This window comes from Arctopsyche grandis, chromosome 11, assembly GCF_051622035.1.
Source record: "Arctopsyche grandis isolate Sample6627 chromosome 11, ASM5162203v2, whole genome shotgun sequence".
In the NCBI taxonomy this organism is placed as follows: domain Eukaryota; kingdom Metazoa; phylum Arthropoda; class Insecta; order Trichoptera; family Hydropsychidae; genus Arctopsyche; species Arctopsyche grandis.
In genome coordinates, this window is record NC_135365.1 from 24,273,050 (window position 1) to 24,288,442 (window position 15,393).

General features: G+C 36.2%; 1 protein-coding gene across 1 annotated transcript; it reads left to right on the plus strand.

Annotated features, from left to right (window-relative positions):
• The first annotated feature begins 36 nt into the window (after window positions 1–36).
• On the plus strand, window positions 37–1,417 carry LOC143918839 (uncharacterized). The gene is made up of 2 exons (XM_077440913.1): window positions 37–713; window positions 793–1,417. The coding sequence occupies exons 1-2, from the start codon at window positions 91–93 to the stop codon at window positions 1,394–1,396; spliced, it is 1,227 nt and encodes a 408-aa protein (XP_077297039.1). The 5' UTR covers window positions 37–90; the 3' UTR covers window positions 1,397–1,417.
• The last annotated feature ends 13,976 nt before the right edge of the window (window positions 1,418–15,393 follow it).

The following is a 15,393-nucleotide window of genomic DNA, read 5'->3' on the forward strand; positions in this document are numbered from 1 at the left end:
ACAGCTCAAAAGGGAATGCAATATGGCTGGTCGATCAGTGTTTTATGGCCAATTTATCAAATGTCAAACTGAATTGAATGTAAATAAACAATGAAGTTTTCTTATTGCGGCTTCAACGCTTTTAATCAGTGGGAATTGGAAGATAATTATAATGGCGAGTTTAAATCGATCGAATTGACTGCGAATGATATTTGTGACAAGTTCAAAGAAGAAATAGAAACTTTTGACATTTATATCAACTGGTCAAATAACCTGTACATTTTCAATACCAAAGTTTTCATCAGAGGCTTTCACAACGGCAATATAAACGTTTTTCAAGAGCTGACAAATCCCAAAAGTGATCCTGTAACAAATATAACCTCCACGGATGAATATGTATTATTTTACAACACTAAACACACATATGTTTGGAAATATTACTTAGACGAAGACGTCGAAGAAAAATGGAGATTGTTACCAAACTTTGTGAAAGTAGATCAAAGGATTGGTTTAGATGAGTCTAATGTTATCAACAACGACAACGACGAATGTATATTGAAAATAGCTAGCAGTATTCGTATGAACGTTGCACTTACAAGCAACGGAAGAATATTTAATATTCCATATGAAATTAATACTAAGTGTCTCGGTAAAGTTATTGATATAAATTGTGGATTTGAACATGGAATATTACTCACTGACCTTGGGAATGTGTATACTTGGGGTGGTGGAAGGTATTTTTATTTTGTATATTATTGTATTTTAAAGAAATGTTGTTTTAATAGCTACTATGATTTGTTTTTATATTTTTAGTCGATGTCAACTTGGTCATGGGAGTACAGATAACTACGACGAGCCTGAATTAGTTGAAGCATTATCTGGAATAAAAATAACTGCGATATCGGCCGGGGGTTGGCATTGTTGTGCCGTAAGTGAATCTGGAGATTTATACACTTGGGGATGGAATGAAAAAGGACAATTAGGCGTTTTTAGTGCGTCCAAGGATAATATCGGTTGTAAGAATAATGAAGAAGAAGAATCTAGTCTCAATTTAAGTATAGAATCTTCTGATGCCATACCACAAAACAAAATAAGGAAACTTAAAGATTTTGAAAGCGCAGATGCGCTTCCTAATTATGCATTGCCAATGCTGATTGATATTTATGATGATGAAAGTGATTGCTTATTAGAAAAGAACATTGTAGAAGTAGCTTGCGGTTCTAAACATACCGTTATAAAACTTGATGATGGAACAATATGGGGTGCCGGCTGTAATAAATATGGTCAACTCGGTTTTGAAGCTAAAACTGTTGAAAGTGTTTCCTATTTTAAGAAATTGAATGTAAATTTGGATAATGTATCGGTAAAATGTGGTGCTTGGGGCACAGCTTTCATTCAATCCTGTGTCAAAAAATAAATACATATTGATTTTGATGTTATATTTTAATTTTATTCCTTTGTCCCAGTGAGCTTCATCATTTATAGAACGTAGAGCGTTTTTTTTTAATTCCTTAGAAGTTTTTTATGTACATGCGGTTGTCTCTTGTGAAGCTGCATCATTAACGGCGCTTTTGAATGTCATTTCGCGCGCATTTTCATTTCCGGTGCGTTACGTCTCTGCCTTTAATTCATATCTGACAGTGCGAACGTCCCACAACATTATTCTTGTTTAAATTATTCATCAGAAAAATATACCACCAAAGAGTCATATATCTTGATACAGTGAATAAAAATAAAATCGAAGGAAATATACACACTTGATATCTTTGATTCATATGTAGTTGGCAAACGCGCTTAAGCCAAATAGAATATATTAGAAATCGGGTCAATTTGTTGTGAAAACCAATTTCTCGTCATAACTAGAGGTAGGACCGGAAGCGCGCCGTCTATTGTTCCATTATTGTAAAAAAGGTTCAGCAAACCTTTAACAATGCATTTACAGCATGTGATCAATGAACAGCGCGCTCTGGGTCCGCTCTTTAGCCATAACTAGTGGCCGGATCCACAGCGCGCCGTTTATTGTTCAATTGTTGTAAAAGGTTCGCCCAACCTTTTTTTTGTACTCTAGCTTTGTAAATAGAGCCAAACCGCCCCGATTCCTGGAAAAAGCACGGTGTCTATCCGCAGTCTAGTCATAACTAAAGAGCGGACTCAGATCGCTGTTCATTGTTCACATGTTGTAACTGCATTGTTAAAGGTTTGCCGAACCTTTTTTACAAAGCATTTACAATAATGGAACAATAGACGGCGCGCTCCGGTCCTACCTCTAGTCATGACAAACCTGTTACGGCGAAATCACACAGGAAGGAACGTGGTACAGGGTTTTTTTAGATACTTTTAAACATGCGAAAAAAATGTGGCATGCCTTGCACATATGTATTCATGGCACGCCCAGCACACACCGTCCCAAAATCACCCCCTGAAGTGTTTTCGATAAAATTTTATCCTTGTATTTATCCTTGCTTGACAGTGATCGATAACGGTGTATCCCATATTTGAAGAAGTGTAGGAGAACCCCCGCAGCGGGGAGCCAAGCACACGACGTGCCGTTCTTTCCTGTGTGATTTCGCCCTTAGAGTTATCATAGAAAACAAATTTTATGGTAAATCAGAATCAAACGAACACATCAAAAAGGCATTTGCTATTAAATCGTGCTCTATAAACATGTTACACTCGCAGCGTATGCTAGACAGATGTGGGTATGAATTCGATTTGAAAGATCCTTTAATGGATTGGGCCTCTTATCAAAGAAAAGAAAGAAGACAGTTTCGTATAAGTAGGACCGAATGACTGGTCGATACATAAAAACTACAAACGTGCGTACTCTCCATTTTTGTATTGTATTAATTAATTTCTCGATACTTCATACCAGAGCTGCTAAAAAACTGAAACCATTTTTGAATGGGAATAAGAATGATTAAAATATTGATATTAAAAAAATTGTTTCCCGACAACTAAGAAATGTTAGTGATTTTAAACTGCCCTGGTTAACCTTTTTTACGTAATATTTGTGAGCTGATTTTAAACCATTCCCCCCCTTCGATCCCTTTTATATATTATCGATATACGAAGACTAGCTCTCATTAATGTAAACAAAGGTCTCCAACATAACGCTCGAGGAGTTTAAACAATAACGAAATCATCAAAATTTCACCAGAATCGACTGTCGGATCGACGTGATGACAGCTGGCTATCTAACGGGGCTTTCTGCCGCCCCCATACGCAACTCACAGGTTGTTGAGCAGCTATAACCAGAGATCGGCTACACGTTGGTGCACCATTTTTAGAAATGGTCAATTTCTTAGAAAAACCATCAGTATTAAAAGAAAAAGAGCAGAAAAGCTTGTAAAAATATGTCCTTTCTAAAAAATTCACAATAGAGCACCCAGGCATAGCCAATCTCTGGTTTTACCAGACTTAAAGGCAGCCAGGATGCTTAAACCCACAAAAATGGTTCGCTATTGTTAACCTTTTTTTTGCTCTTGCTTTGTAGGACAATAGTAATCAACATGTCTGGTTATAACTAGAGCCCGGAATCTGAAGGGGCTGTTTATTGTTCAAAGATTGTAAATGCATTGTTAAAGGTTTACCGAAACTTTTTTACAAAGGATTTACAACAATGGAACAATAGGCGGCACGTTTCCGGCCCCTTCAGATTCCGACCTCTAGTTATAACCATAGGCCGGCGCGACCCTGTGCACCATTATTCATTTTTATGGTTAACCTTTTTTTTTGCTCTCTAGCTTTGTAGTTTGTCCTGTTTCCTAGAAAATAGCCCAACAACGCCCTCTTTCCTGGAAAAAAAAATATTTTTGACTTTAAAAATTCGCTAGACAATTAATTATAAGTATTTTAAAACAATAGAAAATCACAATCAATAGAAAAAACATCTGAATATTGATTCCAATACTCACTTTGAGCACAAAAATACTAGATTTTGAGTTAAAGACCGCAAAAGCCAAAAAACTGTAAAAATCGCACATTTTTTTAAACGCTCATATCTCGTAAAATATCACTAACCAACAAAAATCATTATCATATTCGAATTCAGTGGGTCAAAATTAGTAAATTTTGGTTAGTCTCCGCTCTGGCAACTCAAAAACGTGATTTTTTGTTACTCAGTGTAATTTTTCACACAATCTCATATAAAATTACACTTTCTAATAACATCTTAATAACCAGTAATTACATACATATGTTTGTACATAGATGCTGAGAGAAGTTACCAAAAAAAGTGAATAAAAATGTGTTTTTAATAAGTACATACATATGTATGTATGTATATATGTAAGTACTTGACTGTTGATGGCGAGTTTTGTCGATGAATTCGTCACCGCTGGGCAGAAGGTAATTTGCAGGTTTCGCTTACATCACTTACCATTTCCAGACCCTTAAAAGTAGCCAGGTTTCGGGAATTGTAGCGTTTCCCCCTCTCTCCAGCTCTGATTACATACATGTATGTACATAGTCATAGTCCACAACAGTAATAAATACGTCATATTATTGTTTTAATTTACATATTTAGCCAGCAGTATAGCTAAATTTAAATCCATAGATTTCTCAATGGATTAATTATGTAATTAATTAATTAATTAATTAATTGTTATTTCGTGTTCTCCAGCTTCTGGAAATACAGTGATTTAAGTGATAATAAAATGCTGCATTGTTTGTAATTAATTGTCCAGGAAGGCGCATTGGGGCCTTCCTGTCAAGCCTTCCTGGTATATAAAAAAAATTCCTGGGTTTGGTGCAAACGATCGAAAAGCGCCAGACAGATTGAACCACAGATTAACTGGATGGCTACTTTAAACGCAATTCTCGACTTCACGAATGAAAAATTGCACATCAGATGACGAGTAACCTTTCGACGTGCACAGATGCAATTATTAAAATGGTAATTATTAAAATTGAGTTGGATCTTTCCGGCGAGTTTTTAATAATTTAATAAGGAAAAATTCGGAACTAAAGTATCAAAAGCACAGAACGTATACAGGGTAAGTATGTCGGGACTTCGGGTAGATTTCACTTAGTGTAAGTGCGAGCAGTGCGCACGCATAAGCCATAGCCAGCAGTTTGGCTTAGTGGTAGCGTATATATTTAGCATCACTGAGGTCAAAGGTTCGAGTCCTCGCCACTGCTGGTTAGATTTGGGGGTTTTGTGACTCCAAATCGATCGTTTCTCTATCAGAGTTTGCCAATTTTATCTGATCATTGCTGAAACGGTTCCTGAAAATTGGTATTAGATCTAATCCTGTTGTCACAAAATCTGCCTGTGTATAATTTGTAATAATTATACACAGTAATCTGAAATCTATAGATATCTCTATCGACATCTCTATAATTTCGTATTTATTGTATGTATAAAAAATTGTATACAAAAAAATCTAAAAATAATCCATAGATGTCACTATGATTATTATTTCTGATTAATTGTTATATGCTATATATTCTGATTGTATATGTATGTATTACTGTATTTCTGATTGTTTATGTATTGTGTATTTCGTTAACGTACACCCGTCGCATTGGAGCAAATCTGTAATGGCGAGTGTGTATTGATTTGTGACAATAAAATAAAAATAAAATAAAATAAGGTACACGTGTCGTTAATCTGTGCTTCAGTCTGGCTGGCGCTTTTCGATCGTTTGCACCGCATCGAATATGTTCATATGTGTGTATGTTCATTTTTGTCGTTTTAGTTATAAGCTTGTGAGTTTTTCTTTCTTTTGGCTCCAAATCTATATCAAATGATAGACGAATTTATAAAACAAATTAAGACTGTAACCTATGTATGTAATACCCGTTTGGGTTGAATGATCTTTGTCTTCCACATTATAAAATTAAAATCGTTATGGGGTAACTAAGTAACTTTGTCTCCTAACTACTACCCTTCAGACAGGAGAGCTTTCTGAAAAACGTCAGTCGGCTTTACGCTACCCTATATTAGGGAGTGAAGCGATAAAGGGAGTGAAGTGGAATACGAGAGGGTAAAAAATCTGTATTATCTCGCAGCTATTGTTTTACCGCCATCCCACAATATTCCAAAACTAATTAATCACAAGGCACATACGTCATTTTAATTTCGCATATGTTTGCATTCAAACGAGCGCTTGCCAATCTCAAAACAAACGAAATATATTATTTTTATATTATTATTTTGTTTATGTGGAGCAACGCTCGAAGTTGACCTGACGAAGGGACTAAAAAGAGGAATCGTTTCCGGACCGGGTTTCGCGACCTATCCCAACGGCTTCCACTCGGGTAGGTTCAGGTCTCCAGGGGGGGTGGTTGGGTGACTCACAAGAGATACCGCCAGCCGCAGATGGACGGATCGAGGGTGTTCAGCAAAAGAAAAAGTATAATTTTATTCCCGTTTGAATTTTCGCACATGTGGATGTGCTCGCTGAATGTATGTGTATGTATGCATGTGTTTAGGTACTTGTGAATATCGTAAAATGATTTCTATACACCTGTCCCCCTCGCTTTCAGTTCTGTAGGAAGGTACCTATGTACTAGCGCGTACTTGTGTGTGTGTGTGTGTCTTGTTTGCAATTTAAAGGGTTCATCAACCTCCCCTTCAAAAAAGGGTCGATTACCTTTCCCAGAGTGATTCTATAATACTCCTGTACATAATACATATTGCGATATCGAGAGTTTTTTTATTATCATATATGTATATAATATCGCTATTATTTATTTTACGATTATTTTATTTTATTGTTACAATCAATATACACTCGTCATTACAGATTACTCCAATGCGACGAGTGTACGATAACGGTCAGAAATACAATAATACATATACAATCAGAATACATATCATATAACAATTAATCAGTACAGAAATAATAATCATAGAGACATCTATGGATTATTTTTTTAGTTTTTTGTGTACAATTAATATTACAATTTTCAATAAACACGAAATTATAGAGATGTCTATAGAGATATCTATAGGTTTCAGATTGCTGTGCATAATTTTTACAAATTATACACACAGATTTTGTGACAACAGGAAATGATCTAATACCAATTTTCAGGAACCGTTTCAACAATGATCAAATAAAATTGGCAAACTCTGATAGAGAAACGATCGATTTGGAGTCACAAAACCCCAAACCTAACCAGCAGTTTGACGAGGACTCGAACCTTCGACCTCAGTGGTGCTAAATATATACGCTACCATTAAGCCAAACTGCTGGCTTAATGGTATAATTATGTGTGTGTGTATCTGCGATAACGCTTGCCGTACTATAATAATCGTTTCGATTCGATATACATATGTACGTCACAGCTAAACCATTGCTAAACAAATGTACGAATACAATATACGAATATTACGAAAGAAAAACTTCTGTACATATATACTGTTTGCTAGCAATGTTTCCTTGGTCTCTGAGCATTTAGCGCCATATATTTAGCCAGCAGTGTGGCTTAATGGTAGCGTGTATGTTTAGCACTAAGTGATCAGTGGGTTCGATCCGCCATACTGCTGGTTAGATTTGGGGGTATTTGTGGCTCCAAATCGATCGTTTCTTATCAGAGTTTGCCAATTTTATATGATCATTGTTGAAACGGTTCCTCAAAATTGGAAAAAAATCGATTACCTTTCCCAGAGTGATTCTATAATACCCCTGTACATAAAACATATTGCGATATCGAGAGTTTTTTTATTATCATATATTTTATTTTTCATTTTTCAATTAATCATGCACATTCACCTTACAGATCGCTCCAAAACGGCGAATGTGCCAAACAGATTAAGAATCGATACATCATACAATACATATATTATTATACACACAAATCAACATACAAACAAATCGAAATAACATCTGACACCTATGGTCAGACACTAATATAAACGTCGTAAACAATACGAATAACATTATTTATTTTTTTGTAACAATACGAAACATTTACATATGTATATATGATCAATCATCCATAGAGATATGTATGGAGAAAATCTGGCGAAACCTAAGAGATAATAATATCTCTAGGTTTTTTGCAATAGAAAATTTGGATAAGGAAGATAATTTTACAGGAATCGTTTCAAATCAGAAAAATTGACAAATTCTGATATGAAACGACCGACCTCGACAAACCAAGGTCTGGCCAGCAACGAGACTCCAGTGGGAAGTGAAATCGGCAACTCTAGCACGAGAGAATACAACACTTACCACTAGACCACGCCGCTGGTTATGTATATGTACATATATAATATCGCTATTCTGTGTGTGTGTGTGTGTGTGTGTCTGCGATAACGCTCGCCGTACTATAATAGTCGTTTCGATTCGATATACATATGTACATCACAGCTAAACCATTGCTTAACAAATGTATGAATACAATATACGAATATTACGAAAGAAAAACTTATATATATACTGTTTGCTAGCAATGTTTCCTCTAGGCAAATTGGTCTCTGAGAATTTAGCGCCATATATTTAGCCAGCAGTGTGGCTTAATGGTAGCGTGTATGTTTAGCACCAAGTATAAGTATAAAATAATAATTAGCCAGCAGTATGGCTTAATGCTGGTGTGCATGTTTAGCACCAAGTGATCGGTGGGTTCGATCCGCCGTTCTGCTGGTTAGATTTGGGGGTATTTGTGGCTCCAAATCGATCGTTTCAAGCAGTGATTTTTTGATTTTTAAATGTTTTTTATTATTACGAAATTATGTTCACAATACATCTTATATCTATTTTAATAGCTACTGATCTACTGATCATTTTCTATTTTACAATTTAATTTAATTTGGTTAATAATCATAGTATTATATTATTCTAATGTTAATCTACAGCATAATAGGAAAAAGAGCCCAAAAATCTATTTACAATCCTTATAAATGCTCATAATACATCTAATACAAAATATTAATTAAAGACTCACTAAAGTCAATGACCTAAAGCAGATTGTGTTTAGGTAATCTGTGTGTTATACCTGAAGGGTATAGACATTTTGTTGTAATCACCGAGACTCTTCACAAGTGTGTTAGTATGGTTATTGGTGATTCTGTCATAGAATCTACTGGTTAGTTTGTTAGTGATGTCTGTAACAAACGGAATATTATATATGGCATGCAGTTTTTTCAATTTGGTATATATGGGTGAATGTTTTTCCTACCGCATGCGCGCTTTATGTGTTCATGCGTTGTTATTAATTTTGTACTTGGTTATGTACAGTGTGGTTTTTTTATTAGAACAGTGATGTGCGGTTGTTCTTTTGCGATATTCATGAACAACCGTCTCGTTCTCCGACGAAAGGGCCTCTTGGACTGTATTCGTCGGGGGGGTGGTGGCCTCATGTTGAAGGCTTTAAGGGTCAAATTCCGTGACCTTTAAAGCGGGCTTAGAAATGGGTGAATGTTATATGCATACACTAGTTTGTGCCTAAGTACATACATATGTAGTTACAGAGTAACTTAGTACTTTTGACACAACTTCTAACCAAAGTAATACGACGCTCAATCAAATCAACCAAACGATCGATCCGTCTGTCTGTGTGTTTGGTGTTGCTGGACTCCATCGTTCATAATTATAGTACCGTATGTTAAGTTGCGATCGGTCGGGTTTCTTTCCCGTCCAGTTCGGGGATTGATTGGGTGAAGGGGGAAGGTGGCTAGAGCCCCCGGGGAGAAAAAGGAGGAAGGGTATGGGGTTGGAGAGGACCAGAGGGGTCATGGAAAGGGGAGGGCGGAGGGTACTGCGTGCCGCCGTAAAAATGTATTGATTTTAAGGAGGACTTCCTACTCTCCTTCGGCTCGCTCTCGCGGAAAAAAATTCATTACGTCGCGACCATTACCGCACACGCCCATTACCTGCCCCTTCCCTACCCATCACAGACCCCTTCATCCATCTCCCAAACATTCGGACACATATTAACCCCTTCAAATCCCACGAACGGCTCCCGTCCCTCTCCTCTTCCATCTATCTTTGACCGGAGACGTGTCTGGCTGGGTGCTCGATTCATCCATCTACTGATTAATTTATCAACGCTTTTAATGCTGAATCCTTCCGAAGAAAGTTCTATATACATATATGTGTGTCCCACAGCGATAACTCTTCGTGATGCTATTTTCAGATACCACCAAGAAGAATCTTGTCTAAGGATGTGTTAAGAGGGCTGTACACCCGAAACCTTAATTTTGTTACCATTCCTTTCTTCGATATATATATTGAGTGTATGTATATATTGAGTGAATGCGACAATATATATCAATATATATATTGAGTGAATGCGACAGTTGCGCTTCGACCAGATAAAACGTATTTTAAATTGACAAAATCGAGGTTTCGTATTCTACTATTTTCTCCTCCAAAACTAGACCAATTTTTAAAAAAAATTCATCATCGGTATGAGAAAAATACTTTCTGTGCATCTATCGGCGTATTTTTTTAAAAATCGACCGTTAAATAAGCACGCTGGACTCGTTTCGTGGGTGTAAAAAAGAGGCGATTTTATAGATGTTTGGTGGCTCCTAGCTCCTATAAAAAATAATTAATCAAAAAAATAAAACGATAGATGCACCCCAATGGTGGATATCCATAGCATATTAAAAAATAATTTCTCTAGTGCCATAATTGAGGATGGGAGAAGTATAGTACGTTTGTATGGACAAGGTGCTGCTGTCCAGCCCTCTTAAGTATCGACGGCTTCACACATTCGGATTACTTAAAACTTATTTTTTTAAATTATATTTACCACTAGTAGTTGTACCCGGCCTCACTCGGCATTTGTAATATAATATTGTTACGTATACTAAAAAGAGCCGCCGAGTAATTGCGATCGGATTAGGCCGGGTAGCGTCCTGAGAGACCGTGTGACCGGTATAAGTGGTTTCAAGGATTAGCGACAGGCTAAGTGCAAGTAAGCTAAACAATGGCGACCGAGTTGGCTGTTATTGGTCCTTTCTCAGAATTGACCTGTACCATGGGACCGAATGTCGTGGGAAGACATATCCGTACGTGACTATACAATAGGTAAATATATTAGACTTCGAAGATGTCCTGAGAGATCTATCCCTTATAAGGCGATACTTAGGCGATATCTAGTCATTCTGGACTGAGCACTGCCAGTGCGTGTATCTCCTTAATCATCAATAAATGCTGTGAAATGACTTTGGTCTTTTACTTAGATCTTCCACCCACCCCTACGCAACAATATAATAGCCAGCAGTTTGGCTTAATGGTAGCGTATATATTTAGCACCACTGAGGTCGAAGGTTCGTGTCCTCGTCAAACTGTTAGTTAGGTTTGGGGGTTTTGTGACTCCAAATCGATCGTTTCTCTATCAGAGTTCGCCAATTTTATCTGATCATTGTTGAAACGGTTCCTGAAAATTGGTAATAGATCATTTCCTGTTGTCACAAAATCTGTGTGTATAATTTGTAAAAATTATGCACAGTAATCTGAAATCTATAGATATCTCTATAGACATCTCTATAATTTCGTGTTTATTATATGTATAAAAATTGTAATAATAATTGTACACAAAAATCTAAAAATAATCCATAGATGTCTCTATGATTATTATTTCTGTACTGATTAATTGTTATATGCTATGTATTCTGATTGTATATGTATTATTGTATTTCTGACCGTTATCGTACATTCGTCGCATTGGAGCGATCTGTAATGACGAGTGTATATTGATTGTAACAATAAAATAAAATAAAAATAAGCCTTTTAACCCTTTGAGCCAGCAGCATAGCTCGGTCGTTAAGCTCCCGCTTAGCGTCGAGAGGCGCCGGGTTCGATCCCATGAGCTGACTGCTGGTCAGACCTGGATATTTGTGATTCCAGGTCGATCGTTTCCTATCAGAGTTTGCCAATTTTCTCTGATTTCATTGTTGGAACGGTTCCCGGTAAAATTGGCTAAATATCCTTCCTACCTACAATGTCACCACTATTTTAGATTGATTAATGTACAATAAAATTTATGTACAATTCACAGATGTCTCATTAATTTGCGAGTTTTTCATTGTCTCATAATTCAGCGACTTGTATAATAAAAATAAAAGCTGCAATTTTTGTAATTGGCCAGCAAGGCGCATTGGGGTTACCTGTAAGGCCTTCCCGGTATATATGTAAAAAATAAATAAATAAATTCTGACGTCTTTCTGTTAAAAGCCCGCCACGCTGAAAATTTCGCCAACATTTCCAAACAAACCCTAGATAACTACCGCCGAGGATTTCGAGTTTTGTAAAGGTGTTTTTAGACTCTCTAATATATCTTGCAATAATATAAAATAAACAAAATAAATCTATTAATAAATATTTTGTTCCAAAACTAGTTTGGAACAAAAATATTTTGTTCCAAAGCTAGATGGACTAACTAGTCCATCTTCTTCATTATTGTTAAAATGTAATGCTCACAATCTAAATGCCAAGCCACAATCTAAAATACTCAGCGTTAGGGATTTCCATCGGGTAATTCTGCTATGGTTATAAATTCAGAAATTCCGGTGTAAACCAGTCTTTATAAACGTTAACAAATGAATGACATGGATTACACAACCGATGTTCAATGCATTTTTTTTCAATGCTATCTGGAAAGGCTTAGCGGGTAGTATTCTTGTTTACTTTGTACATGCTCAAAATACAACGCCTATCGGCGTTTTTCAGCCACATGGACTTGTTGGAAAAACGCCGATCGGCGTTGATCAGCATTCAAGGGGTTAAATATGGTTAATCTAATAGTAAACATTCATTTTTTATTAATACATTTATTTAAATAGAAAAAAATACATATTTAAGGACAGTCAATCAGAAATGCACACACACACACAACGAATGGTTTTTTTTTTATATATAAGGGAACTGGATCATAAAACGAAAAATGATTCCGGAACTGAAACGAAAAAAGTAAAAAGTAAAAAAGTAAAAGTAAACTAGGATGCACTCACTCAATCAGTTGAGAATTGGTGGTCCATTTTCTAATGATTCCTATACGGATTTGATTGCCTTCAATTTAAAACAATAGTAATAGTAATCATACATAATTTTCCGCCTTTCAAAATGTGCCGCTCTCAAGCGTCGTCTTATTTACCTATGATAAAGGGACGTCCCTGCATCGGACAGTCTGTTGATGATTTTGATTTTCCTCTTGTCGAAGGAAGTGTTTAATCTTGATTCATAACCCAATGTAAATGGTGATTTCTCGAAGTCGATCCTTCAAAGTGCGCGCTCTCAAGAGCGGCGAACAACCTGTTGAGCAACATCTGCTACATTACTTATCTTTTTATTGCTGAATAGCAATTAAATTCTGTTAGTTGACTTGATCGGATGTCAGCCATAGTGCCATTGCTAAAACGTGTTTTAAAAAATTACCGCGAACAACATAGGACTTGTTTCGCTTTTTGTTGTTGTAAATGCACTATAAAAATTACCGCGACTTACATATGTACATACAACTAGCCCAATGTGCTTGCCAAAAGTATCTCAGCCTGATCCAAAAGATGCTTCATGGATGTAGGAGTGAAGGTTTATTTGTCGGTGTCTGTAAAAAAATAGTAGCATAATGAGGTTAAATTAAATTTGAACACTGCTCATATAAACTTATGCAATAGTTATGTATCGTTTATTTGCACAACGTATAGAGCTCGTTGAACGTTTACGCATTGGCTTTCATCGCGATAGAGGGAGAAAGGGGATTGTTTATAAGCGGTGAGAAGGGGATGTAATATATATATATATATATATATGTACATATATATACATATAAAAAAGGGAGCAGTAATACCCAGTACGTCAAAATTATAGGGGAAAAAAGGGTTGAAATGGTTTGAGTAGTATAGGAGTAGTGCGCCTTTTGATTGCAAAATGCGAGATTTTTCTCTATGGATGCGGGGTTTCCGTCAAACGCAGCAAAACTACAAACGCACATACATATACGAGTATCGTCGAGTAATAGCAGGCATTATTGTTATTCATGGCGATCGTCCGCGCACGAATAGTTTGTTCGGGGGATGATGATGATGATGATGATATCCCATTGTTTATCGTTAGGGAGAATTTCGCAATTAAGGCTGTAAGAAGCGAAAAAGGTAAACAATGGGGAGAAACGCAGTTGTAACCGAGAGCCTGGCACCGAGAGGGTTAAAACGACTATCCATCATCGTCGTCATCGTTCCCCGCACCCCCACCCTCTAATTGCATTGTTTATGCGTTACTTATTAAATATAGAATTAAAATGAGAACAAAGAACTAATAACGCTCGAGCTTTATTGTCCCTATATGTACGCCTTTTATATTCCTACCAGTATCAATACTGATTCTTAAAGCAATATAGTTTTGTATAATGAATCTAACCCACATAAATGATATTTTGAACACAGCATCATAAGTTATAAGTTATGATTCATAACTAGTCACCGGAGCCCGAGGGAGCCGTGTATTGTTCAAAGGTTGTAAATGTATTGTTAAAGGTTTGCCGAACAATGGATAGCACTGTGACTATCCTACCTCTATTCATAACTAACAGCTATCGGACTCTCTTAGGGCCGGGCCGCACCGTGCGACTTGCGAGCGACTTGGTTGAGAGCGACCAGACAAATGCTACCAATGCATGCTGGTAAATGGGACATGCTACACCCGTCAACTTGTTTGTCGCACACATTTCCATACATTTTTTCGTGTCGCGCAACTAGTCGGCCGACAAAGTTGCACGGTGCGGCCCGGCCCTTAAGGCTACCAAGGGGTTGCAGAGCGTAGGAATTTTTGTACCTACATAGATAGAAGGGAATGTGCCTCACTTTGAAGCTAGCTATTCTCAGGATGAGAGCGGCCTCCCTATTCAAACTATTTGCTTGCTGCCGCGTCTTCTTATTTCTGTATGTTCGGTGGATGGAGCTACTTCACCAACTGCCATGAATTGACTATCAATTGATTAATTATTATTATTATTAATATTTATCATTTAATATTATTATTATTTGTACATATATTTTTATTATCATTATTCAAACAAGATGGACCAATAATAATCACCTACTTTCAAAGAATGATTTTATTATTCTTTGAAATTATTATTATAATATTTTTAGCATAAAGAAATAAAAAAAATAAAAAAATAAACATGAGCCATTTTAGTCGAAAGTGGCATAAGTCAACTTTTATTAATTTGAAGAAATATTTCGCAAAACATTATACGTTTTGCGTTTGACAATATTAAAAAATACTGGTGGCCTGTAATACGTTTATTCTGCTTTTCCAATATTCTGGACATATCGAATTAAAATAAGTCAACAATTTGCGAAATAAACAGAAATAGTGTTTTTGAAAATTAAAATTGGACTTTTACATTTTCAAATATAATTTAAGGCTCATACATACATATTTATATGTACATATATATATATATATATATATATATATATATATATATATATATATATATATATATATATAT

Excerpts from the sequence above, each read along its gene's own strand:
- LOC143918839 (XM_077440913.1), top strand. The coding sequence starts at position 91 with ATGAAGTTTTCTTATTGCGGCTTCAACGCTTTTAATCAGTGGGAATTG. Across the intron at positions 714-792 it reads TATACTTGGGGTGGTGGAAG|TCGATGTCAACTTGGTCATG; the intron begins GTATTTTTATTT and ends TTATATTTTTAG.